General features: G+C 41.7%; 1 protein-coding gene and 1 long non-coding RNA gene across 2 annotated transcripts; both read right to left on the bottom strand.

Moving 5' to 3' along the window:
* Window positions 1-2,810: 2,810 nt before the first annotated feature.
* On the bottom strand, window positions 2,811-4,849 carry LOC134879699 (uncharacterized). The gene is made up of 3 exons (XR_010167861.1): window positions 4,768-4,849; window positions 4,485-4,538; window positions 2,811-3,301 (listed from the first exon to the last, which is right to left on the bottom strand). It is a non-coding gene; the product is annotated as an uncharacterized LOC134879699 (long non-coding RNA).
* A 2,292-nt stretch (window positions 4,850-7,141) lies between these two features.
* Window positions 7,142-20,186, bottom strand: LOC134880320 (solute carrier family 25 member 36-A-like). Its single transcript, XM_063907208.1, has 7 exons — window positions 19,761-20,186; window positions 17,700-17,864; window positions 15,518-15,595; window positions 13,530-13,630; window positions 12,300-12,366; window positions 9,391-9,680; window positions 7,142-9,272 (listed from the first exon to the last, which is right to left on the bottom strand). The coding sequence occupies exons 1-7, from the start codon at window positions 19,799-19,801 to the stop codon at window positions 9,079-9,081; spliced, it is 936 nt and encodes a 311-aa protein (XP_063763278.1). The 5' UTR covers window positions 19,802-20,186; the 3' UTR covers window positions 7,142-9,078.
* Window positions 20,187-25,182: the final 4,996 nt, after the last annotated feature.

Here is a 25,182-nt window from a genome sequence, read left to right as displayed (position 1 = left end):
AGGACCTAATATGGTTTTTGGGGGTTTTCCCTTTCCTATAGTGTGTTATATTGGTGCATGTAAATGGGCTGCAAAGGCTGAAATCCCTGCGTTCCCTCCCGCGTGAAACGCCTTCATTTTACTCCTTTTTTCACTTCTGGAACATAGTGACATCACTATGTCACACTCACGCTACTATTTGCTTGCGCTCAAACACATTGTAGGCTAAGGGGGCGGGACATCTCAAAGTGGTTGACCAATCACAACAGAGCCGGCCAGCTAACCAATCAGAGCTGTGGTTTAAGACAGAGGGTGAAAGACAGTATGAGAAAAATACAGAGCTTTTTGAAGTAGAGTAGAGGCACAATGAACTTGAAAATGGGAATAATGTCTCCTCCTGTCCTTTTGTCCTCTTTGATCAACAACAAGGATTGTTTGTCTAAATCTGGAGCCTAGCTGCTCATGACCTGTGGCTACTGAGCGTTTTACCTGCAGCTATTTCTGCAGCCGACAGACAGCCATGCTGCGCCGGCTGCTCCATCTCGGCCTGAAGTTCGTTCATCTCTTCAGTCAGTTAGTGAGTCACCTGCAGGAATATGCCTCATGGGGAGGCTGCCATTACTGGTCGGGATTACAATGAGGAAGTTCAAGAGGCAACGGAAACAGACAGATTCAAGGGAGTGGAAGGACAGGGAGTCTTTAGACAGCCAATGAAATGTCAAGGAGTTTTTTGTTTGTTTGTCAAAGTTGACTTGTTTTTGTTTCACAGGGCACTTATCCTTTTTTGTCAGGGTTAAGCCAGACAACAGAAAACACCACAACAAAGAACCAAAAGCATGTCAGAGAAAAAGGAAAACAGCACTTTCTTTGTCTCTGTCCTCCTTTCCATTTTCCTCCAGCTCAGAGTAAACAGTCATTACACAACCCCACTCCGCTGGCTCTGTCAGGTCACAATTTTCTCCAAATTAAAACACAACCAACTCCCTGGACGCTGGTGTTACTGGCAGGTTGTGGTGCATGTTTGGGGAACACACTCCTCCCTTTCAGTGTGACAGAATAAACACATGCGGTGTGTGACTCGGGCTGACTCGGTCCTGGCTGGAGCTAACGTGACGAAATGCTGCTGTTGTTCAGGCCAGGAAACGAGCTGTGAATTAGGTAAGTGTTTTCCAGCTGAGGCTGTGCCATTATTCATCTAGCAGCTTTAGTCCATGTTTTGCTTTAGTTTGCAAAATTCAACAGTAGTGGTTCTGCCTCCTTTCATGTCACAACAGTGTGTGAGCTGCAGAATAAGCTCTAACATTTTGCGGTGGGTCTTTGCTTCTCTGTCCTTTATGTTGGCTTGATAAATGAGGCAGCAGCAGGAGGTCCTCTTTCAGTATCTGCTCCAGTGACTGTGAGCTACAGGAAGTCATGGGCTGGAGCTAAGCAGGTCAACCCTACCATCTGGTGGCTGGAAAATAACTCTCACATTTACAAGTACAATACAACTTGGATTACAGATATTTCGCAATTTGCCATTAGGAACAGGGACATACAAAAGACAAGACAAACTAATCAAAAAGAGACAAAATAAACCAAAAATAAATACATCTAAAAGGGACAAGGCTTTTTATATAGATCATATTCCTCTATTACGCTCAACAGTTCTGTTGCATTCTTATTTTTCATGAATTTAACAGCTTTAATAATGTAACGGATCTCATTATAAAAGACACAAAACTCAGGAGTCACTTTATTAAACATGTATTTATAAAATCCACGGATAATAAATCCTTTTGAGACAAGCTGTGCTTCCATAAAAATGAAAAGAAAACCTCCAGAATATATTATCTACTCATTATTCATTATTGATATTATCATATGGACTGCCTCACACAGCGATTGTTACCTGGGTGTAGTTCAATGGTATTTAGTCTACCTGTTGCATGCCGGGGTTTGGATGATGAAGAAGGAGAGCTGCCTCGGATATTTTCTGTTGCACGTATAATCTTACTTTAGTAACGTTTGGTTTTATTTCCTTTATTCAACACCTTGAAACTTTAGCTTCAGCGCGGACTCGTTCTGTGGAATTAATGAGGCTAGTTTAGTCCGTTAGTGTCACCTTTATTTATTGGGAGTTTAGTTGCTATGTACACATTCAGGAATTTATTTCACTAACTTTGTAAATTTGTGTCTTTGCAATTCTTCTTTATCCTCCAAAAGTTAGCATTAGATGATGCCTGAATTTGAATGATAAAACCTCCTGTTTAGGAAACTAAAATACATCAGATATTTCTCTTAATATATTTAAGTGTCTTGTAAAATGTAGGCTCTGGAAATGTACAACATATCTTTAAAGGTTGTTTCTTGAAATGATTGCAAGACATTTTCACATCCGCTGCACCGTGTATATTCTGAAGGTTTCTAAGGATGTTTACTTTATATAACTCATAGACATTTGTCTAGCTGTTGGCACTGATTTAAGGGTTGTGATAAAGCGACAGAATCAGCAAAAACATTGACGTTAAAATATCGACTGGAAAGAATGATGTATATCTACTGTAAACATGAATGGCCCGAGGACAGACCCCTGTGGACCTCTTTCCTGATGGTAAAATGGCCTGAATGAGTTCCGTCAGCAGCGGTTGTAGTTTATGGTTCAAAGGGATGCTCTATCCAGCTTATATGAGGCTGAAGGCTCTATACACACAGGTTAGAGAGAGGCTTAACGGCTGTTGAATTACAACACAGATAGATCATTCTTATATTTGAGTTTCTGTGGTGCCTTGTTCTTTAGGGAGCTCTGTATTGTTTTTAATGTTGAAAAAAGGACAAGTTGACAACAGAAGTGCACGCATATGAATATTATTGAAAACATTTGATCAACTTTTAAAATCTACACGACATCTTTTAACATTGAGTCAAGAAGTCCACTTCACTGTCTCTGAACAGTCTCAGTGCACTGGTGAAGGTTTACTCCAACAAGATAAGATAAGATAAGAGGCGGTACGGTGATCCTGAAGCAGTCTGATTCTCTAAAGCTCTTCTCACACTGGTCCCAGGTGAAAGGCTTTTCTCCATAGTGGGTTCGTTTGTGGCGCTTCAAATTGCCTGTCTGGCTAAAGCTCTTCTCACACTGGTCACAGGAGTAGGGTTTTTCTCCAGTGTGGGTTCGCTTGTGGCGCTTCAAATTGCCTGCCTGGCTAAAGCTCTTCTCACACTGGTCACAGGAGTGGGGTTTTTCTCCAGTGCGGCTAGACCGATGTTGATCCAGCTGTTCTCCGATGATACTCTCCTCACCCTCATAATAAAGTCTATCTGGGTTTTTGCAGGTCTCTTTCTAAAAAGCAAAATATCCAATCAACAGAGATAGCGACACAGGTGTATTACAGGACACATGAATACAGGTAAAAAATGGACTTGACAGAAAAATAGTAAGGCTTCAATGAAACCTCGAAATGCATCCTGACTTGTTGTAGCCTAAAATACGGCTGAATAAAGGAAACAAATATAACTACCTATTCACTTGAAAACACTTCTGCACAAAGACGCACTGATTGGTTGTTTGATTCAGACTGAACTTGTTGTTTTTCTAAAAGTAAATACGGAGGGGTTGGCGCTCACGGGCATATTCTTTTTAAGGAACCTTTTTTATTTAATATTATCAAGTACAAGACCTGAGTACTTCTACTTTTACTCAAGTACAAGATCTGAGTACTTCTACTTTACTCAAGTACAAGATCTGAGTACTTCTACTTTACTCAAGTACAAGATCTGAGTACTTCTACTTTTGCTCAAGTACAAGATCTGAGTACTTCTACTTTACTCAAGTACAACATCTGAGTACTTCTACTTTTACTCAAGTACAACATCTGAGTACTTCTACTTTTACTCAATTACAAGATCTGAGTACTTCTACTTTACTCAAGTACAACATCTGAGTACTTCTACTTTTACTCAAGTACAAGATCTGAGTACTTCTACTTTTACTCAAGTACAAGATCTGAGTACTTCTACTTTTACTCAAGTACAACATCTGAGTACTTCTACTTTTACTCAAGTACAAGACCTGAGTACTTCTACTTTACTCAAGTACAAGATCTGAGTACTTCTACTTTACTCAAGTACAAGATCTGAGTACTTCTACTTTACTCAAGTACAAGACCTGAGTACTTCTACTTTACTCAAGTACAACATCTGAGTACTTCTACTCCTCTGAGTAAATGTGAATGATCAGATGTTACCATCTCCTTGCGTATGCTACTTTAGCTTTAGCACACTCCCTCTTTGCTACGGGTCACTTCCTGTTTACTTTTTTGATTGATTTTGCCAGAGGTTTCCTAGCAACCAATCCTGGTTTACACTCAAAAAATACAACCATGGAAACAATTATGGAAACTTGAGTCGTGTGCCAACCACCGGACTCTAGACTGCTGAGCTTTAAACACAGTTTGATTGTTTTCATTCAAATATAAATACTTATTTAACCGGGATTGGGACTTCTTAAAGTTAAAGGAACTTACCTCTGCTGATGGACTCATTCTGCTGCTGTTATCTCCTACCTGATGTTCAGCCATCTGCAATAACAGGAATTACCATATTATTTAGAGACCATAAGTCAGTCTTACTTGTGCAGAGTCAGCAGGTCATGCATTTCACTACCAGTTGCCATTTTATACAAAACAACAAACTCTACTTTCATTAAATATCAACATAAGTTTTAAAGAGTCAATTTAATCCAAACGATACGCTCTCGTAAACTACAGACCATCACATAGGAAGCTGCAGAAATGTTGTTTCTCTTACCGCTGATGTGTGAGAGTAGTTGGGATAACTTGATGGACGTCTTCTCGTGGGTTCAGGTCTGAAAGGTGCACTGCTGGACTCCATGGTGACGCAGTTAAAAGGTTCCAATTCAGTCTGTGTTTTAAAAGTAAACACACAGCGCTCCTCACAATACATATATGATGTTGTCTGCATCTCAACGGCAATACTGTGTCACTTTATGCAGCTGTGTAAATACATGCATCAATTAGAAAAAGATCAGCAAGAAATAACAAGAATAATCTGTGGTGGAAATGACCTTTACTGAAGTACTGTACTTTACTGTCGTTTTGTTGCTAGGCAGATTAGGATTAATGATGGTAAATATAATCTCCCTTAAATCAGACTGTAGTTCACCTGCAGTAAATCCAGCAGCTACCCTGCAGTATACAAAGCCATTCAAACTAGCTGCACCTTTACCAGCTCTGAGAACACTTTAATGATCAATCATTATAAAACATATCAGAGATATTATTCTGAAATGGACCAATCAGACAATGACTACTTTTACTGTCACTACTTTAAGTACATTTAGAGGAGAGTACTTTCTACTTTCACTGGAGGAACATTTAGAATACTTTTACTGAGACAGAGTATTCCTACACTCTGGTACTTCTACATTACTCAAGTACAAGACCTGAGTACTTCTACTTTACTCAAGTACAAGACCTGAGTACTTCTACTTTACTCAAGTACAAGACCTGAGTACTTCTACTTTACTCAAGTACAAGATCTGAGTACTTCTACTTTACTCAAGTACAAGATCTGAGTACTTCTACTTTACTCAAGTACAATATCTGAGTACTTCTACTTTACTCAAGAACTTTACTTTTTTCCAGCAGTGGCTCAGTCAGTAGGGGCTTGGACTGGGAATCGCAGGGTCGCCGGTTCAAGTCCCCGAACAGACTTGAAATATGGAAAGTGGACTGCTACTTGGAGAGGTCCCAGTTCACCTCCTAGGCCCTGCTGTGGTGCCCTTGAGCAAGGCACCGGACACCTCCAATCCCCCCTCCCCATTGCTCCCCGGGCGCTGCACAATAGCTGCCCACTGCTCCTAGTACTAGGATGGGTTAAATGCAGAGGACCAATTTCACTGTGTGTACTCTGCTGTGTGCATGTATGTGACAATAAAGAGGGTTTCATCCTCCGATTCTATGTCTATGTCTTTTACTCAAGTACAAGATCTGAGTACTTCTACTCAAGTACAAGATCTGAGTACTTCTACTTTACTCAAGTACAAGATCTGAGTACCTCTACTTTACTCAAGTACAAGATCTGAGTACTTCTACTTTACTCAAGTACAAGATCTGAGTACTTCTACTTTACTCAAGTACAAGATCTGAGTACTTCTACTTTACTCAAGTACAAGATCTGAGTACTTCTACTTTTAGTCAAGTACAAGATCTGAGTACTTCTACTTTACTCAAGTACAAGATCTGAGTACTTCTACTTTACTCAAGTACAAGACCTGAGTACTTCTACTTTACTCAAGTACAAGATCTGAGTACTTCTACTTTACTCAAGTACAAGATCTGAGTACTTCTACTTTACTCAAGAACCTTACTTTTTTCCAGCAGTGGCTCAGTCAGTAGTGGCTTGGACTGGGAATCGTAGGGTCGTCGGTTCAAGTCCCCGAACAGACTTGAAATATGGAAAGTGGACTGCTACTTGGAGAGGTCCCAGTTCACCTCCTAGGCCCTGCTGTGGTGCCCTTGAGCAAGGCATCGGACGTCTCCAATCCCCCCCTCCCCATTGCTCCCCGGGCGCTGCACAATAGCTGCCCACTGCTCCTAGTAATAGGATGGGTTAAATGCAGAGGACCAATTTCACTGTGTGCATGTATGTGACTAATAAAGAGGGTTTCATCCTCCGATTCTATGTCTATGTCTTTTACTCAAGTACAATATCTGAGTACTTCTACTTTTACTCAAGTACAAGATCTGAGTACTTTTACTGCAGAAAATGTTATTTGAGACGTTTCAATTATTTTTAGTGTCTTGTGTCTGAAATAAGTGTCTTTGAGCACTTGGAAAAGCGTTATATAAAAAACATGTATTATTATTTAAATGATTTATGAATTTGTAGAACAGACTAACCCGGCAGAAAGTGCAGAAGCGACACACATCCCTAAAATGTGAGAAAATGTATTTTCCTTTCACTGATTTGGAAAGTTAAATCTGAGAATTGAGGAAAGTGATATGAAGCACTGAATAAACATCAAATCCCACTTCTCTTATATTTGCACTTTTTCCTTTTTATTGGCTTTTTGTTTTACAAAAACAGGTATGACAGAATGCATAGACCGAGCCACGCTCACAGACGGCTCATCAAAGACAACATGGAAAGAGACGAAGGGTGTCGGGAAGGAAAAGGCAACCATTTATTTTAAAAAGATAAAAACAACACTGTTTGCTGCTCTTCTTCTGAACGCATACACACTCCCACGGTGTCATTGACACACACAAGTCACGACAGAATGACACACGATTGTCATTTGAGCAAGCACACATGAAACACACACACACACTTACTGGCACACAATGCAAACAGGTGGGTGCAAAATAAACCATGAGATACAGGTTACGATGAATCAGAGACACACACACTTATGCAAGAGATGCAGTTAACCGTTCAGGTAAAGGACCACCATCCCATTTACCTGAGGAGTCAAATTGCCTGTCGATGCGTCCTGCTTTTACTTGTAGTGTGTGTTGACGGTAAACACCTCTGATAAGATTTGCTAATCTAACGCATCCTTCAGCGTGCCGTAAAACTGAAATGCCTTCACATTAAGGGTCTATAGTTCCAGTGGAGAGAAGCATCGGGGGGTGTTTCGGACACACACACACACTGAAGCAGTTTTTTCTGTAATCTGAAGCACAATGGCAGCCCCCACCCCCCCCTCCTTCCATTGCACAGGAGCCACTCTGACTGACCTATAGAGCAGGGAAGTGTTTGGATAGAGCACTGCAGCTGTTGAAAGGGTTAGCATTGTGTGCTAAGCCATGCTTATGCAGACGAGCTTCTCGTGGCGTGTGATCACGTAGGATCGGTATATGTGGACTAGGATAGATGTGGTGACTGTTGTCTTCTGTTGTAAGGTGTGGAAATAAAAAAATAACAAAACAAGACAACAAGTATCTCCCCATGTCATGACAAACCACACAACACTGAATTTTAAACTGGTAGTAATGCAGTTTCTTAAACAACAATGGAATAAAGGGGGGAAATGAATCAACCGTTGCTCTTCTTCTTTCTTTTTCTATACGCTGGTCTGTGGTTCATTAACGTGCACTTATGAAGCATCTTCCAGTACCCAGAGTAAGAGGATTGTCCCTCGCCTGTAAAACTAGCCGGGGGAAAATGAGATGAGGATTGTAGAGAAAGGCGTTCAAAGTGCTATAAGGAACAACACCGCATTGTTTGAGGAAAGGTTACAACAGGAACACCTCTCCTTAGCATTCGGCATTTTATATCAACCTTACATTTTGTTACATCTTGTTTATACTTTTTTTATTCAGTGTTTTACTTCCTTGGCTTTAATGAAGCTGATCCTCAAGTCTAATTTATTTCAGTAGTTCAGTTTGGGGACTTTTTACCCTCCATTTCACATGACTCTTCTTCTACACCTGGCTAACACAAACATGATTAATTGGCGACGTCATTTTGGACTCCTGTAGAACCACTCTACATCTCTACAGCCTCAGGTCAGCCAGAGCCTCCTCCTGCAGCCCCCCGGTCTCCGTCACATCTTCACACAAGGCACGTCTCCCGCCGCGCGCCTCTGTATCTCCACATTTCCCGCTCTTTTTATCAACAGATCCCTCCCTCGCTAACGTGAGAGTCGCCTTCAGCTCAGTCTGCCATTTTCTATTCTCTGAGGAAAGCAGGGGAACACTGCACAATACTAATATTTTTAAAAACTGAATTGCTTGCTAGAGGGGGGGTAGGCGGTGGGGTTAAATCCGCTAGGTAGTAAGGATTGGAATTACTTCATTTTATATTGTTAGTATTGTTAGAGGCAGAGTATACCGTCTTCCAGAAACACAACTGAAGAGAGAACATAATGGAAAATAAAACCATTCGACAGCCGTTTCTTTAGCTACACCCCGAACCAATGTGAGGAACGTCGGGACCCTCCCCCCTGTGCCAGACCTTTTGGTTATGAACTTATTTTTAGCACCCGCCTCGTGTCAGTGGGTAAAAGGTTGTCCTCTTCTGGCACAGCAGGCTCCGTCTCCGATCGGGGGTAGGGTTACATAATGTGTATGAGGTATGGGAGGGGGGGAGGCTTTAACCGTTCAGGAGGTAGACCACCAGCTCGTACGTGGAGATCACGATGGCGGTGTTGGGGATCTGTCGTACCAGGTGGGTGGTGAGGCCGCGGTACAGGGCCCGGTAGCCCTCCTCTTTGGGCACTGTCCTTAAAGTCTGGAAGAAGGAGTTATACTTGGTGCCCTCCTCTCGTAGCCTGGTGCGGATCACTTCTGCAAAGATAGGAAAGGGGACGGTTAGAGGAGGGGAGCCATGTAAGCGTACAGCTCTGACTAACTTTTCTTTTACAAAAGGTCCCCTATTATGCAGTCTCCTTTATAAAACTCTTACCATGAGGATAAGCTAAAGTCGTGGCGCAGGTTTTGGAGGTGGCAGCAGCGAGCATCATGCCAATAAAGTCTGAAGCGTCCTTGGACGTGTCCTCCTCCTCATCCATGTTCTGCGGGGCCTTGGCCTCCATGAGGCGCCGTTTGATGTTCTCATAGATCACAAAGTGGATCACAGTCTCTGAGATGCCGGCGTAGGATGCCGACATTCCCCTGTAGAAGCCCCGCAGGCCGTTCGTCCGATAGACCCGGCGCATGCACTCCAGCGCACTCATACTCCGCTCTCCCCGACTCCTGGAGGAGGAAGGGAAAGTATACATGTTTTAATTCAAGTTTTTGCCTACTTGATGATGTTCATGAAGATAAAAACAACACCAGAACACAGACTACTATTTTCATGCCCATAATATTATGGTTTCACTCTAAGCTGTTTAAGTATCTAATGTACCTGTACATTCAGCTCATATTTAGTGTTACGTCCTGTCTTACTTCTTCTGCTGTTCCTTTTAGTGTTTACTTCCTGTCTGCAGACTCAGCGTCAAAGGCGGGCCCCGTGGGGCCAAGCCCGACCATCCAGGATTCGGGCCCTCCCAGGAGGAATCAGCGTTGTTACAGGCGCATGCAGCGATAGTACATTTCATTTCTAATATTTTTAACTTAACGTAACCCAGTTCACAAAGGGGTAACAACACAAAAGTTCTGAACCAATCTTTAAACAGAGTTTTCAACACAGAAGTGTGTGAGCCAATCAGAATGCAGATCCTGCAGCAGCAGGAGGCGGGCTTTACTGCACCCGCTCTTCAGAAGTGGGGTGAAGGTGAGGGGAGAGACCTGCTGCTGAACGGCAGAGAGGAAAGTTATGAGGCAAAATAAAAATGTTTTTTTACATTGGGTACATCCGCCCACAGATGTACGTCTGCCGCAGGGTCTGTCTGCTTCTGCTGTTCCCTTTAGTCTTTACTTCCTGTCTGTCTGCTTCTGCTGTTCCCTTTAGTGTTTACTTCCTGTCTGTCTGCTTCTGCGGTTCCCTTTAGTGTTTACTTCCTGTCTGTCTGCTTCTGCTGTTCCCTTTAGTGTTTACTTCCTGTCTGTCTGCTTCTGCGGTTCCCTTTAGTGTTTACTTCCTGTCTGTCTTCTTCTGCTGTTCCCTTTAGTGTTTACTTCCTGTCTGTCTGCTTCTGCTGTTCCCTTTAGTGTTTACTTCCTGTCTGTCTGCTTCTGCGGTTCCCTTTAGTGTTTACTTCCTGTCTGTCTTCTTCTGCTGTTCCCTTTAGTGTTTACTTCCTGTCTGTCTGCTTCTGCTGTTCCCTTTAGTGTTTACTTCCTGTCTGTCTTCTTCTGCTGTTCCCTTTAGTGTTTACTTCCTGTCTGTCTGCTTCTGCTGTTCCCTTCAGTGTTTACTTCCTGTCTGTCTTCTTCTGCTGTTCCCTTTAGTGTTTACTTCCTGTCTGTCTGCTTCTGCTGTTCCCTTTAGTGTTTACTTCCTGTCTGTCTTCTTCTGCTGTTCCCTTTAGTGTTTACTTCCTGTCTGTCTGCTTCTGCTGTTCCCTTTAGTGTTTACTTCCTGTCTGTCTTCTTCTGCTGTTCCCTTTAGTGTTTACTTCCTGTCTGTCTGCTTCTGCTGTTCCCTTCAGTGTTAACTTCCTGTCTGTCTGCTTCTGCTGTTCCCCTCAGTGTTTACTTCCTGTCTGTCTTCTTCTGCTGTTCCCTTTAGTGTTTACTTCCTGTCTGTCTTCTTCTGCTGTTCCCCTCAGTATTTACTTCCTGTCTGTCTTCTTCTGCTGTTCCCTTTAGTGTTTACTTCCTGTCTGTCTTCTTCTGCTGTTCCCTTTAGTGTTTACTTCCTGTCTGTCTTCTTCTGCTGTTGCCTTTAGTGTTTAGTTCCTGTCTGTCTGCTTCTGCTGTTCCCCTCAGTGTTTACTTCCTGTCTGTCTTCTGCTGCTGTTCCCTTTAGTGTTTCCTTCCTGTCTGTCTGCTTCTGCTGTTCCCTTTAGTGTTTACTTCCTGTCTGTCTTCTTCTGCTGTTGTTCCCTTTAGTGTTTACTTCCTGTCTGTCTGCTTCTGCTGTTCCCTTTAGTGTTTACTTCCTGTCTGTCTTCTTCTGCTGTTGTTCCCTTTAGTGTTTACTTCCTGTCTGTCTGCTTCTGCTGTTCCCTTTAGTGTTTACTTCCTGTCTGTCTTCTGCTGCTGTTCCCTTTAGTGTTTACTTCCTGTCTGTCTTCTTCTGCTGTTCCCTTTAGTGTTAACTTCATGTCTGTCTTCTTCTGCTGTTCCCTTCAGTGTTTACTTCCTGTCTGTCTTCTTCTGCTGTTCCCTAAAGTGTTAACTTCATGTCTGTCTTCTTCTGCTGTTCCCTTCAGTGTTTACTTCCTGTCTGTCTTCTTCTGCTGTTCCCTAAAGTGTTAACTTCATGTCTGTCTTCTTCTGCTGTTCCCTTTAGTGTTTACTTCCTGTCTGTCTTCTTCTGCTGTTCCCTAAAGTGTTAACTTCCTGTCTATCTTCTTCTTCTGCTGTTCCCTAAAGTGTTTACTTCCTGTCTATCTTCTTCTTTTGCTGTTCCCTAAAGTGTTAACTTCATGTCTGTCTTCTTCTGCTGCAGTTCCCTTTAGTGTTCCCTACTGATTTCTCTGTCGTCCAGCTCTCTAAACATATTTCTTCATCTTGTTTTGTTTACCGTTTTCCTATGTTTTAAGCTGAGTGTCTAAATTGAGTGTCTAAATTGTCCAATCAGAAGTGAGTTTTTAACTAAACCATGTAATACCAGTGGAGTATTAGTGAGCACGTAAAGGAAGGATGCACATGGATGGGCGTTCCTGTGTGGCATGGTAACACATCGAAAGGCTCTGTACCACGTGGTAGTCCCTGTCTTGAGAAGTGAACTTTGAAACATTCACACCCTGGCGGCCTATTCACCTCGCATCCAGCTGCAGACGAGTCTTTATGAGCCATATGGGGTTTGTGGCTGTGATGGCTGTAAAACCTGTGGGTGCAAAGAGAAATGTTGTTCAAAATGTTCCGAGCTGCTAGTGATAAAATAAGCTGTCCGACCACTAACACAGAAAAAGGTAACGTGCTCTTTATGGTGCATACATGGTAGCTCTTCTACAGAACATCCTCTGTGTGGTCTGTAGAGGAACCACAGCATGTCAAAACTCAATGTCACGCAAACAGCGGTTAACAAAAAAAGCTTCTTATCCAAATGATAAATTGACTCCTCTTCAGCTGTCAGTTTATTTAGTGTGCAGAATATGTGGATTCACTGCTGGAGAGATATCTATAGACACATCTGAACTTGGGGTTTTAAAGAAGTCTGCGTAATGTTGTGTTAAACGCTTCACTGACTGAACCGCACTGTAAGGGTTCAGAGGGTCACAAGAGCCAATAACCTCCTGTTGACAAACAGAATGTGAGAGGAAAAATAACCCTGTATTTATTCCTGTCCTTTAAACATGAGCTGCTTTCAGATTGCTGTGTGGGCAGTATATATAGGAAGGACACAGGTGTTGAAATTGGCAGCAGCATGACTTAATGAAAGTGTTAGTAGCCATCCAGGCCTACACGTATCATGGTTTGTTTCTAAAAACGTTTTCTATTCAGTTCAAATGTATATGAGGACACAGATATTAGGCCATAGCTGAAGTTGAATTATGAGTCTTAGGAGTTCCTGCAAATATTTGTTGTGTTTTTTTAATTTGAGAAGTCAGAATTCTGATTTTTTCCTCAAAATTATGTCTTTGTTTATTATTCTGACTTTTTTCTCAAAATTCAGTCTTTTTTTTATTATTACGACTTTCTTTTTATTGACTGGACTTTATTTAGTTTTTAAGAATAAGCTACAATTTAAAAAAGGAAAGAATATGGGCCTTGATGATGTCCTTCGTTATAAAGCTTCCCTATCAAATGTTTTTAAGCCCAATAACAAACACAGGTAATATTTCACCAAATTTTCTTCGGGATGTTGGAATCTTCCCAGAAAGGTTGAACAGCACATCTTCTTTCTAATGGAAACTCTAACACACATGTTGCGGTTGGTGTTTCTTAGAAGGCAGCGTCCCAACAAGAATAGCGAGCATTTAACGAGCATGCTGGAAATGTTCACGGTCTGTTGAAAAGCATCGTGGTAAATGTCTCTGTTATAGTTACCTGCCATTCCAGCCGACACCATGTGTACCTGTGTGGAGTCGGGTTCAAACACACCGTTCAGTTTCTCTTTGGCCGTTGAGTAAGCAGCAAAGTAGATCGCTCTGTGGGCAAGAAAAACACAAAAGGTGAGTTAATAAATGTAACACAAGAACGAAGGAAAACCCAGTTTCACATGACATGTCTCCCGGTTAAAGAGTCAATACAATTAGTCTTAATTATGTGCCTCCGGTGGTTGTTAATTACACAACAAGTGTCCTCATGTCAGCTTCAGCCTAATGAGCTTTGAGAAATGAGTTGGGTGTAAAGCAGAGAGCAGAACCAGCATCGAATCAGCTAGTTAGACACAGAGGCTACTCGGTATAAACAGCACGTCTTTATTTAGTTTCACTAATTAAAAAAGGTCATAACCATCATGTCTCAATAAAAACAGCGGCTTCTTTTCCTTCCAACAGCATAATGTGCCGCCTGTTTACTGAGAGTGCCTGCTGAGAAAGCTCATTAGTCACATTGCGAGTGTTTGTGTGTGCATTCATCTTCACATCTGCGTCACGGCTCCTCTGCATCAGTATTTATTCACGCAAGATGCTAACAAACACTTCACATGTGCTAAGCACCGACACCTGCTGCTGCAGCATTAGCCGCTGCCCACTGCCATTAGCGCCCACTTAACTTCAGTCCTTTACAGTATTTACCGGACACCGAACAAACTCTATTGCCATGTTTGCATGTGCTGAAAAGCCACAAACGTGAATGAGCATGTATTTCTAACACATTGTACGCCATAGGGTAAGGGGCGGGACATCTCTAAGCAGTCGACCAATCACAACAGAGCCGAGCTGACTGGGCTCAGGTTTCAGACAGCAGGTGAAAAGACAGGCAGTATGAGAAAAATGAAGAGCTTTTTGAACATTAAAGCATGGAGACATGTCTGAAAATGAGCAGAATAGGGCCCTTTTAAAAATGTGGATCAATTGTGGAGCCCTAGTGGTTACATAACACCCCTTTTTCTGACAGCCCACTAGCCCTTATGTCCACAAATCACCTTTAAACGTCCTGCGGCTAGATGTAAAGAAACACCTGGCGTATAATAAGCACCGTTGTTATCAAAGCTCAGTCTGAAACTGATAAGATGACCTTGCTGTTTGCTTTGTGTAACGCGCGCCCTGGGTGCCGAGGTAACTATGAATGCATGCACACATTTGATTTAAAGAGCACCGACTGTGCGGCGCGCCATGTGGGGCACTGAGCTTTAGATCTGTTCTCCTGCCAGAATCACACCGCTGCCAGGAGAGCTTTTTCACAGCAGACATTTTGGCTACGCTCACATTACTGAGCTTAATGCTGCAGGATGTTATCTGCAGAGGGATCACCTCTGGAGAGACACATTTGCGCATTCACGATGTTATCAAATGGTTATTCATCAAAGAGATAGTGAATCCTGCAGTTGACTTATTTATTGAGTCTCTCTTTACTTGAAAACAGTCCTGATAGAGTGGTGCAGGAATGAGTCAGCACGTTAGCACTTCCACGTTCCCTCGTCTTTCGAATGTTTTCTGAATGTGATTTGGACTAGAAGCCTGAAATCAGGTCTGTGGTTGCTTGGACACGCTTACCTCACTGTGTCTTATAAACAGTAGTTGCTGGCAAGTGTCTAAAAGAGACGACCAAACGTCATCACGCCAAACATTAGCCACCTTTAGCATAGCGGTGGTGACCAGGATGTAGCGAGTTAATATCCTAATGTTAGCTTTTTACTTCTGGCCATTGCATTTAACCTTCGACTCTTATGAAAGTGGTGTTAATAAGTGGAGATTATTATTGAACACACCATGCAAGTAAAAAAAAGAAAGATCCCATTGGCGTTTTTGTCGAGGGAGCCCTTGCAGTGATAACTCCCGGGTTGAAAGTGCATCATCGCTGCAGCACTCCATAGCTCAATAGGTTCACCTTTCTAACCGTATGTTCAGGATTAATGGATGACAGCTTACCTAGATGGTGCCACACCCACCAGGTTTGGCCCCAGGCCCCTGAGGAGAGAACGATAACCTTCTTTCTTCAATATCAACCTGAAAACAGAAAGAAAGAACGTTATGACTCAGAGGAACACCACACAAGTATTCGGGTTTAACGGGTTTGAATGTATATGTCACCAGGACATCTCATAACAGGATGACCCTTATTATAATTTCAACATGGCTTATTTCTGTCCTTCCATTTTAGCCTACATTCAAAGCCGTCAAAACAGTCAGCACCTAAGAATAGAACGACGGTCAGTTGTTTGTCCGTTCAAACGCTTTTGTATTGAGTAGGGTGTACACTAATAGCTGTAGGAGACACACCAGAAGGAAGAATTACCAGTTCATGCAGCTACAATAGTTATGCAATTTCCAATTTAATGGGGTTTGTGAAGAGCTTATGCAAAGCAGATGTGCTCTTGTCTACTGAGCTCAGTTTGTGCCATGTCCTGACACTGCTGGGCCACATTGGGCTTGGATGGCTGCAGAGTGCAGAAGCTGGCAAATCAGTGAAATTAATTTCATGCAGACTCAGAGTGATTATGACGTGATGCATGTGAATGGTGGTGTCTGCAAGCTACATGTTGTTCAGTCTCATTTTGTTAAAACACCAAACCTTTGTGATGAATCTAAGATATGTCTACTAGCTTGTGTCTTGAAAGGCACTTCATCTAGTGATTAGAAACTCTAAAAGGCAGCATTTTAGCATTATGTTGCGACACTGGTTAGCTTTTTGATAATATGCCAGATTGTATTGTGTAAGGATTCTACCGCCAGTCAACCGAATGAAGTCCCTGCTGTATCTCTGACTTGCATTTCATTTAAATGTGACTTAACTCAGTGAATTTGAGAAGTGGCACGGTGTCATCAATTTTTCCAGAGGCTCAGAGCAGCCAGGACATGACCTCTTTAGAAGAGGGCCAGCCATTCTCTTCTTCACGGAGCGGATCTAATTTCCTTTAACATCACAAACTGGGAATCCACCCAAATCAAAGACGCATTTTAAATAAGTAAACAAGACGTAGAGAAAGGCCTGACACAACAGACAACAAAGAGACCAGAGGTATGAAAACATTTAGGAAAATCTTTAAAGATAACATAACAGTTGGATTTGAAATAACTCTTCCTGTTTGGCTGAAGCGATTGTCTATGGTTTCCCCAAAGAGAGAGGAATTGGGTTTCAGGGACGCGTTGGCCTTGCCACAGGGACGACAGCCAGACCAAACAGCAAAGACATTGTGCCTGAAGAAGGAACCTGGGCTCTGCAGACAAACCTCTGTTAGAACAGGGTGGAGCAACCCTGAGTGAACACGGTTCACTGAGGTGTGAGTCAAGGAATCATTTTGTGGAATGAATGCAAAAAATGTACAAGGTGTATGTAGCAATTTCCTATTATTCGAAAGTGAAACAGGTTCTAAATTTAAAAAAAGTAAGATCTGAAGACTCAGTGGGAGACCTGAGCGGATTGTGCCACATGTTTGTTTGCAAAATGTGTGGTTGTGTATGCAGCTTCTCCTCCCTGCCTTTCCCTCATATACTTTCCATTTGCCAGGACTGAGATCCTCCAGCACAAGCGCACACACATGACATAACACCAGAGGGGTGGTGGGAGAGAATAAACAAAAGACATGAATCAAGTTAACAACAGCTCTGCTTGTCATTTTCAAAGAAAACCTGCTAAAAACACAAATACTTCCTGAGGGGTTTCAACTGTTTTTTTTGCCGTCTGCCCGTCCCCACCACTGCGCTTTGGCCAGAGCACAGTGAATAACCTAACAGCACATTGCTATGAACAAGCTGAAAGAAAAGCTGACAGTATAAAACAGTTTAGCTTCATTTGCAATGTAAAAATAAGCTAAATCTTGCAGACCCTGCGGCTAAGACATAAAACCTGGCTGCCGTCCCTTCCAGCAGTTACTGCAATCCACATCAGCAGGAAGAGGGGGGGGTGGTTGTAGTTACTCATTACTTTGTATTAAGCTCTTTCTAAATTGAGGTCAGCAATAATATGCATTTTATTTTACAAATTCCTGGGAGATATGATTTAATTGACATCGTTATAGATGTATGGGTTTCCTGCTGTTCTATTTAATACATACACTAATATTAATCCTTAAGACGGTGTGGCGGGGGTAAATGTGTAATGAGTACTCACTTGAGGCAGTGCAGGGGGCCCGGCGGTGACATGCGGGCCACACTGGCCCCGTTGACGGTACTGAGCTGAACCTCAGACACATAGAAGTTGATGGTGGACGACTGCAGACGGGTCTTCACTACCTCCAGAGGGCAAGTCACTATGGCTCCCACCGTGCCCCCACATCTGGCAGAGAGATAAATATGGGAAAATGTTAGCAAACAAGTCTCGGGTGACAGAGCAGGACTGAAGTGTCAATCTTCAGTGTTTCTAACGGTCAGGGTGGAAGGTGTGTAACCTGTTAATATTCAGGCATAATTTAAGTAGCACCATGATTTAGTTGGTGGAACTCTGATAATGCATGGCATGCAGGCAAAGGGTGGGAACAGTGAGCCAGTCAGGAATGCTTTGTGTGAATGACAACAAGCCTCTGCTCAGTACCTCACACATGAATGTAGTTTTACATGAGGGTGGACCAAGTAGGAGCCACGTGGATATAAATCTTTCATTAAACGTTTCTGCATTTACAAATTCACAAAACATGACGCCAATGTAAACAATGAGCTACATGCAGGGCATCCATGTACGAGGAGCTCTGGTATTACAGGTAAATAACCTCCTCAGGTTAGAATAGCAAATAAGACACAAAACAATATCTAGGTGGATCCGTCCTGAACAAAAAGATCTGACAGACAGGACAGGACAGAGCCAGGCTGGAGGATATTTTTAAAATCAAGAGCCACGTGAGTTATCTTTAGTTAGGGTTCATTTTCAAACAGCATCAAACATAAATACAAAGTCCTGTCAACATAGTTTTTGGCACAGGGGGGCTGATCGGTGTCAGGCAGCTACAGGAGAAACCTCAGAGGGAGCAGGTCACTGGCAGAGGAATAACATGCATGTGAAATGAGTCACTTTATTCTCAACTAGTTGCCAAACTAATCATTTCTATGAAAATATATCTTAAACGGGCATGGACACGTCAAACCTTTAGGCTATTACCCTGATTTAATAGTTATACAATATAATAGAAAATGCTCTGAGAAAAACAGCATGTAATCACTGCTGTTGTAAATGGTAAGTGAATTGCTCAATAGCCCGGAAATAAATGGGTGTTGTTTTATTGCAGTGGTGTAAAGAGTAGTACTGTACTTAGGGGCAGTTTTTAGGGACTAGTATTTTACTTTGTACTCCTACTCCACTAGAGTTCAGAGGTTAATGGTGTACTTGAACTCCACTACATTTATTTAATAACTTTAGTCACTTTGCAGATTTGGATTAATGATGTGAAATATATAATCAACCCTTAAAATGATGTGAGTGTAAATTCAGCAGATACCCTGCAGTATACAAATTCATTAAAACTAGCTGCACCTTTACCAGCTCTGCCAAGATAGTAGTTTATTGTGATACTTGAAGTTTATTTTGATGCTAATACTTTTGTACTTTTACTGGAGGAACATTTTGAAGGCAGGACTTTTACTGTACCATAGTATTCCTACACTCTGGTACTTCAACTTTTACTCAAGTACAAGATTGAATTACTTCTTCCACCTCTGGTTTTACACCATTTTCCGAGGCTGTATGGAAGTGATCAATAGGTAACATTGTGTGCAATCAAACCTTTCATTAACGATTTTAGATTCAATACATTCGGATCCTGAGTGGCAGCCCGACCACGTTTGTTTATACTCACTATCCTCATGAACGAGACACAGCTGTTACGAAAAGTAGGCTTTTAAATGGAACACGTTACACAGATGTAGCTCATTTTGAGTTCTATTTTCGTTTCACATCCCTTTCTCGATAGGAAGCCTCAAAACAGAACACGCTTCCACAAACCAGCCATTTCATTCATGCACTGAAATGTCATTGTGACATTGAAACTACTACGGGTGCACATGCAATGACAAGATTGGTTAGGGTATGCCAGAGTAAAGCAACACACTAATAAGAAATATTCAACCAAATCCAATTACTAGGAAGGTAACAAAACAAACATCCCATTATGTGTAGCATATTCTGCTAAGCAACAACAGTTAGCCTTGAGCTACCTAGCTTAGTTTTCTGCATGACACTCACCCTCCAGCAAACAGATGAACCAAGGTGTCTCTTTGACTCATTATGTATCATATTCGGGAACCTTCCACGGGGCACCACACGGGGACAAGGAGGAAAGACACAGGAGGTACACGACCCCAAAGTAGCAGGCAGTTGATACTCTGTCCGCCTGTGTTCTGGTGGAGGTCAGCTGCGTGAGAAAAAAAAAACGAGGGTACGTAACGGCTAACTGAGCTAGCTTAGCTGCTAAAGCTAACGGTTTCCGTTGTTAGAGGTCGATGTCAGAGTGGTTCTTTTCCTCTGTCTTGAGAACGGGGGTTATTCTTCACCGTGCTTGGTTAATATTGATGAATAATTCCGATGTTGCAGACTGTGGACGAGACTCGGCCTTTGGTCACGTTGACATGCCTCGCCTCTCTGGAAGCGCTACTGCGGGTTCGCAATGTTTATCGACGAATGGGGAGCCGCAAAACAGAGACGCTGATTGGCTGAGGAGTCACGTAAGCCCGCCCCGTCACTACTCGTTCACGTGATGTCTGCTTTATTTTGAAGGGCAGAGATCATCGCTGTGAGTTGTCTGATGTAACACAGGAGAGACGAGAAACACGACTTACCTTTAACTTTAAATATATAGTAAAGAGTCATTATAAACCAATGCACACTGTACAGTAACCGTAGATCATAATTATAATACACTTTATTTATATAGCTCCTTTCTTGACAGATGCAGCCCAAGGTGGTTTTGACAATATACATACAAATAAAAATGAGTAAAAATAAGGAACACGATTAAAAACAATTGAAGGAAATTGTAAAGTGCAAAAGGAAGCTCTGAATGACTTACCTGTCAACATTCCTAAGCTGATTTACGCCTCGCCACTATCAATGGCTGTGGTATTAGTCAGCAGGACAAAAGAGTTAAGGCCCTGTGTATAGGCTCCAAATGGTTTCTGGGAAGGCTAAGAAAATGAAGTAAAAGCTTCTCTTTTTTTTACATCAGTTATCAAATAAAGATAACATTGAATAGTCCAAATGTGTTTGATTTGCATAGAGAGATAGTTTAGAGTTACAGTAGTTTATTATGCTTATAACTACAGTTTTGTAAGTCTTTTCCAATCATTGTTCTGAGAGGAGGCCCACAGACTCAGAATTTGAGCACCCTGGTGTAGGTTTTACAAATATCTGCGCACCATGGAATTATGTTATGGAACACTCCTGGACTTGGACAGACTCTGAACGATTTTTAAAGAACGGGCCGATTGTTGCAGCCTGTAAATAGACCCTCGGCTTACGTTGGACCGGCATGATATGATGAATTTTGACAAGGAGGGGGAAAGAGTTGCTACCCACAGAGGGATCTGACCTCAATCCTTTTTGGAATAAAGTTTGTGGTCAGAGTATTTCATACAGAGTGTCTTTGTGCATTTATATGGGCAACACCAGTGTATGTGTGTGAGTAAGTGAAAGAGAAAAAGAAAGAGGCAGGCAAACTAAGACTAGAGACTCAAACATACACAGAAAATTAGGTTTTCCAATTTGGGAAGCATAATAAAATCCACACGGCACTCAATTGCATAATTACAAATGCAGTTTAGCAGGCTAGATCATGTGCCACGGTTTCTCATGTAATCACGCTGTCTGAGTGAATGACACGCAGAAAGGCAAACACGTGTGTCTCCTGAGGTCAGCGACCCAGAGTTGTTTTCTATGTATATTTACTCTTTATTTATAAATACTGCAGTTGCACCACATTTATCTGCTTCTTTTAAACATACTAAGAATCCGAGTTGTTTAGGTAGCAGCTATGTGGGCTGTATTTAGGTACAGTGCTGTGAGCTAAATGCTAACATCAACATGCTATCACCATTCAATTGTTTAGGGGGTTTGTATATGCTCAGATTAGCCTGTTGGCAAACTAACATACACAAATTACAGCTGACGTTGATGGGAGTGTCAATCATTTCTCACGTGTGTTTCGTGAGGATTCAAATATATTCTCACCTGATTTTGTTGCTATAATTTATCCTCTAGGTCAAGGATCGGCCTCCTTAACAAAAAGGTTCTGGACTGTTACAGCAAACTGGGTTCATGCAGGGCAATCCATGTAAGAGTTGTTGAGATATATTTGACTTAACCCAAGCAAGGCTGCAAAAAACCCAGTGGTTCTTAGTGTTAATCTACCAATATCCTCCTTAAAGCGTCTACTCGAGAACCCCTAATGCTCTTATACACACCGTAGTCTAACTGTGATTCTCTCTGTGAGGGTGCTTATTATTGCCTTTATGTAACCAGGTCTGCTCCTACAGAAAGTGGTGTTAAGCACTTTCAAACAAGGAAAGGTTTGTTGTGTCTTTCCAAACTTAACAGAAGTTGGCACTTCAACAATTTTCAGTGTGGTGCAGTGGTGACTGAAAGCAATTGTGTGACTGGTGTTCATTACAAGCCTTTGAAATGTGACAGTGTTAGCCGAACACTAGGAAAACGAGTTAAAGATGAATGGTGTCTGTTTGTGAAGAAAGGGTATTTTTGGTCTGCCTGCTCAGTGCTTGTTTTGGCCATCAAATCAGACAGAAATATCTTGGGTGCCTTCCATGCAGGTCTGTCTGGAAACGGTCAAATACAAATGTTAGATTGAACTTTGAGAGCAAACATTCTTTCCAGGACTTTTGGTTAGGCCTCTGCAAACAAACAGAATGACAGCTGCAAAATTCAGAAGCAAAAGCATGTTTTGCACAAGGTGGCCACACTCGTCAGGATCAGACTGTCTTTTGTTGTTTTTGTTAGGATTACACATTTCTCCATGTATGAAAACTTTCATACATAACATACTGTATACAGCACACACTCTCTCGAACACCTAATGCTCTGAGACACTCAGACAGGCCTGTAATGGTGCTCTTAGCAAACATTAGCTACCTATTACTGTACAAGATATTATCGATTGAGTGTAAGACCTTTCCCGATGTGTGCTACTGTTTCAGTGTTAGCATTCAGCATGATTGCCCCTTTAGCCACCGTTTCTGGTTGTGTTTTTTGATGCTTGTATAAGCTAGTGGGATAGGAATACACATTGTGTTGGCTTTAAAAACAGTGAGCACTCAGTCAGTGATAAGCGGACAAGTCTCTGAGTGAAACACGGAGTTCCCTGTCCTCTCTATATTAGGGAGAGACAGTGAATGTGTGGCGACCATATTAGGGTGCTCCCTTATAAAGGACATTGATTTGGGGAATCCCTCGGTGTTAAGTAATCCCTGGCAAATTCTATGTGTCACAGTCACCATATTAGGAGACATGTTTATCACCTGTGTCCAAGAAACACTGGTAAGTAGGCTAAGCGTGTGGGCAGGAACATTTTGTATAAATGTGCGTGATAATATCCAAATGAATTTTAATTTCTCAATTTACAGAAAGTGTTCATCATCGCTTACATGATTTAATAAATAATTACATGCAGACATTTCCAAATCTAAAGACACAATGTACACCAAAAAACAAACAAAATGTTTAAAGTTAATTGTTTTATTTAATCCATTGACTGGACATGTCGGTAGCCTGCAGGGTAAGCAATGCTAAGAAAATAAGATGGGAAGACAAACTTTTGCAAAAGGGTTTTCCGTAACATGTGGTAGGTCAACACGGCATTAATGATCAACCACGGTTTGACCATCTGGGCTTCTGAACTCTGCTGATAAAAACGCGTTCCTTCATACTCAGCTCTTCAGTGTTTATGCAAGTTCATGCCGCTTGAGATTGATTATATGTTATCTCATGAACTTTGTGTTATGTTGTTATGTCTTTACTAAACACGGACCATGCATACAAATATATGAGTTGAAAAAAGACGAGAGATGATTTACTATTAGCATATTTCCATCTGCTGTCCCTATGCACGTACACACACACATTAATCAACAAAAACATGACATATTATATCACTAAAGCGTTCATAAAACAGATCAATGCATGAGTCAACATATAAATACCAGCACATTTATTTATCAGTACAACTCAAATATGATCATTCATTTTAAGGGGGCTCATTATCCTTCTTTTTTTTTGCACCAGGGGGTAAAAACTGAAAGTCGGTGCAGGATTCAAGACCGTGTTTTGATGGGGGAAAAAAATGTATGCCTGTTTGTGCACTCAAATAATCTCTATTAGGAAAAAAAAACCATTTGAACTTCAGGGCATTGCTTCAGGGCACTGGGTGCAAGTGTGTGACATTTCAGGTCTACCTCACACACGGGAGCAGAGCATGGGTTTGTGCTCATGGAGGACCAACACCCACATCCAAACATCTGGAATGAGGCAGTGACAGCTGGAGGAGCGAGCAGGTACCAGGAGGCCCGGTGTTTTCGTCCACTTGACAAAGCATGACATAAGTGGATAAGGTAACAGGAAAAGCAATAGATTCAGGACCCCTACATTATTCAAGCAGCCTACAGTGCTTTCCACCACAATGAGTACACATTCACGACAAGTTTGTGATCTGTTCATGTCTTCTGTAGCCTATCAAGCGTATACATGTTGGTTGCACATTTCTTTATGTGCACTCTAATCTTTTTGTAGCAGCATTAGCTTTTTACCACCCATTTCTCAGTGGAAATATGTACAACTTTCATGAAGTAAGCCTACTATGAACAATTGAATGCACATCTAATCAGTAACAACAGATCACATTCTATGCTTGGTCATTTTCTAAAAATTATTCAGGTATATCGATAATGAGCCCCTTCTTCTGATTCGCATAGCCACTAAATTCTGTAACCAATCAGGGAAGAGTAAAGCCAGACCAAAGCAATGCAATGATGAAAAGTACCTGTAAACCTACCCCATTGTGAGATTTATATAAATAGATGGATAGATACTTTATTGATCCCAAATTGGGGAATTCTTGCTTTTCAGGAGCAGCAGTGTGTTCAGGCATTAAAGCATTTGAAAGGTGGAGTAAAGTATAGCCATGATCAAATCTAAAACCTAAATCTAAACATTTACAGCAAATAATATAAAGAACAAACACATCTAGGGTAGAAAATACTAGTACACAATATAGAATTGTGGATTAATTCAAATGTTCCATAAACTCGCAGCAACAGAAATATAGATGTAAACTCCAGAGCGGAGTATATGTTATACAGACAGTATATTCATTTGAGATGAATACATATTTAACAATGAGGTGCCTTAAACTTGTGTTGCTTTGGTGTAGTGGTTGAAGTCTATGTTAAGGGATTTGGGGAATGGCAAGTGTGGCGTGAGTGCGTGAGATGTGTGTTAATTGCGTTGGGAGCCCTGGTTCATGTCTTTCAAACCAAATAATTAAACATAATCAAAGTTGGACCACAACATTGGTCAAGCTGTTTCAACTCTCATTTCTATGCTGTGATAATAATGTTACCCTTTAAAAGACAGTGAACAGTAGTAGAAATAAACCAACTATTTT

The sequence above is a fragment of the Eleginops maclovinus genome, chromosome 18 (genome assembly GCF_036324505.1).
Source record: "Eleginops maclovinus isolate JMC-PN-2008 ecotype Puerto Natales chromosome 18, JC_Emac_rtc_rv5, whole genome shotgun sequence".
In the NCBI taxonomy this organism is placed as follows: Eukaryota; Metazoa; Chordata; class Actinopteri; order Perciformes; family Eleginopidae; genus Eleginops; species Eleginops maclovinus.
This window is presented reverse-complemented; position numbering and strand designations above follow the sequence as displayed.

Coding starts and splice junctions, on each gene's coding strand:
- LOC134880320 (XM_063907208.1), bottom strand. CDS start 19,801: ATGAGTCAAAGAGACACCTTGGTTCATCTGTTTGCTGGAGG. Junction 15,596..17,699: donor GGCCCCCTGCACTGCCTCAA/GTGAGTACTCAT, acceptor TTCTGTTTTCAG/GTTGATATTGAAGAAAGAAG. Junction 12,367..13,529: donor GGTGTCGGCTGGAATGGCAG/GTAACTATAACA, acceptor TTGCACCCACAG/GTTTTACAGCCATCACAGCC.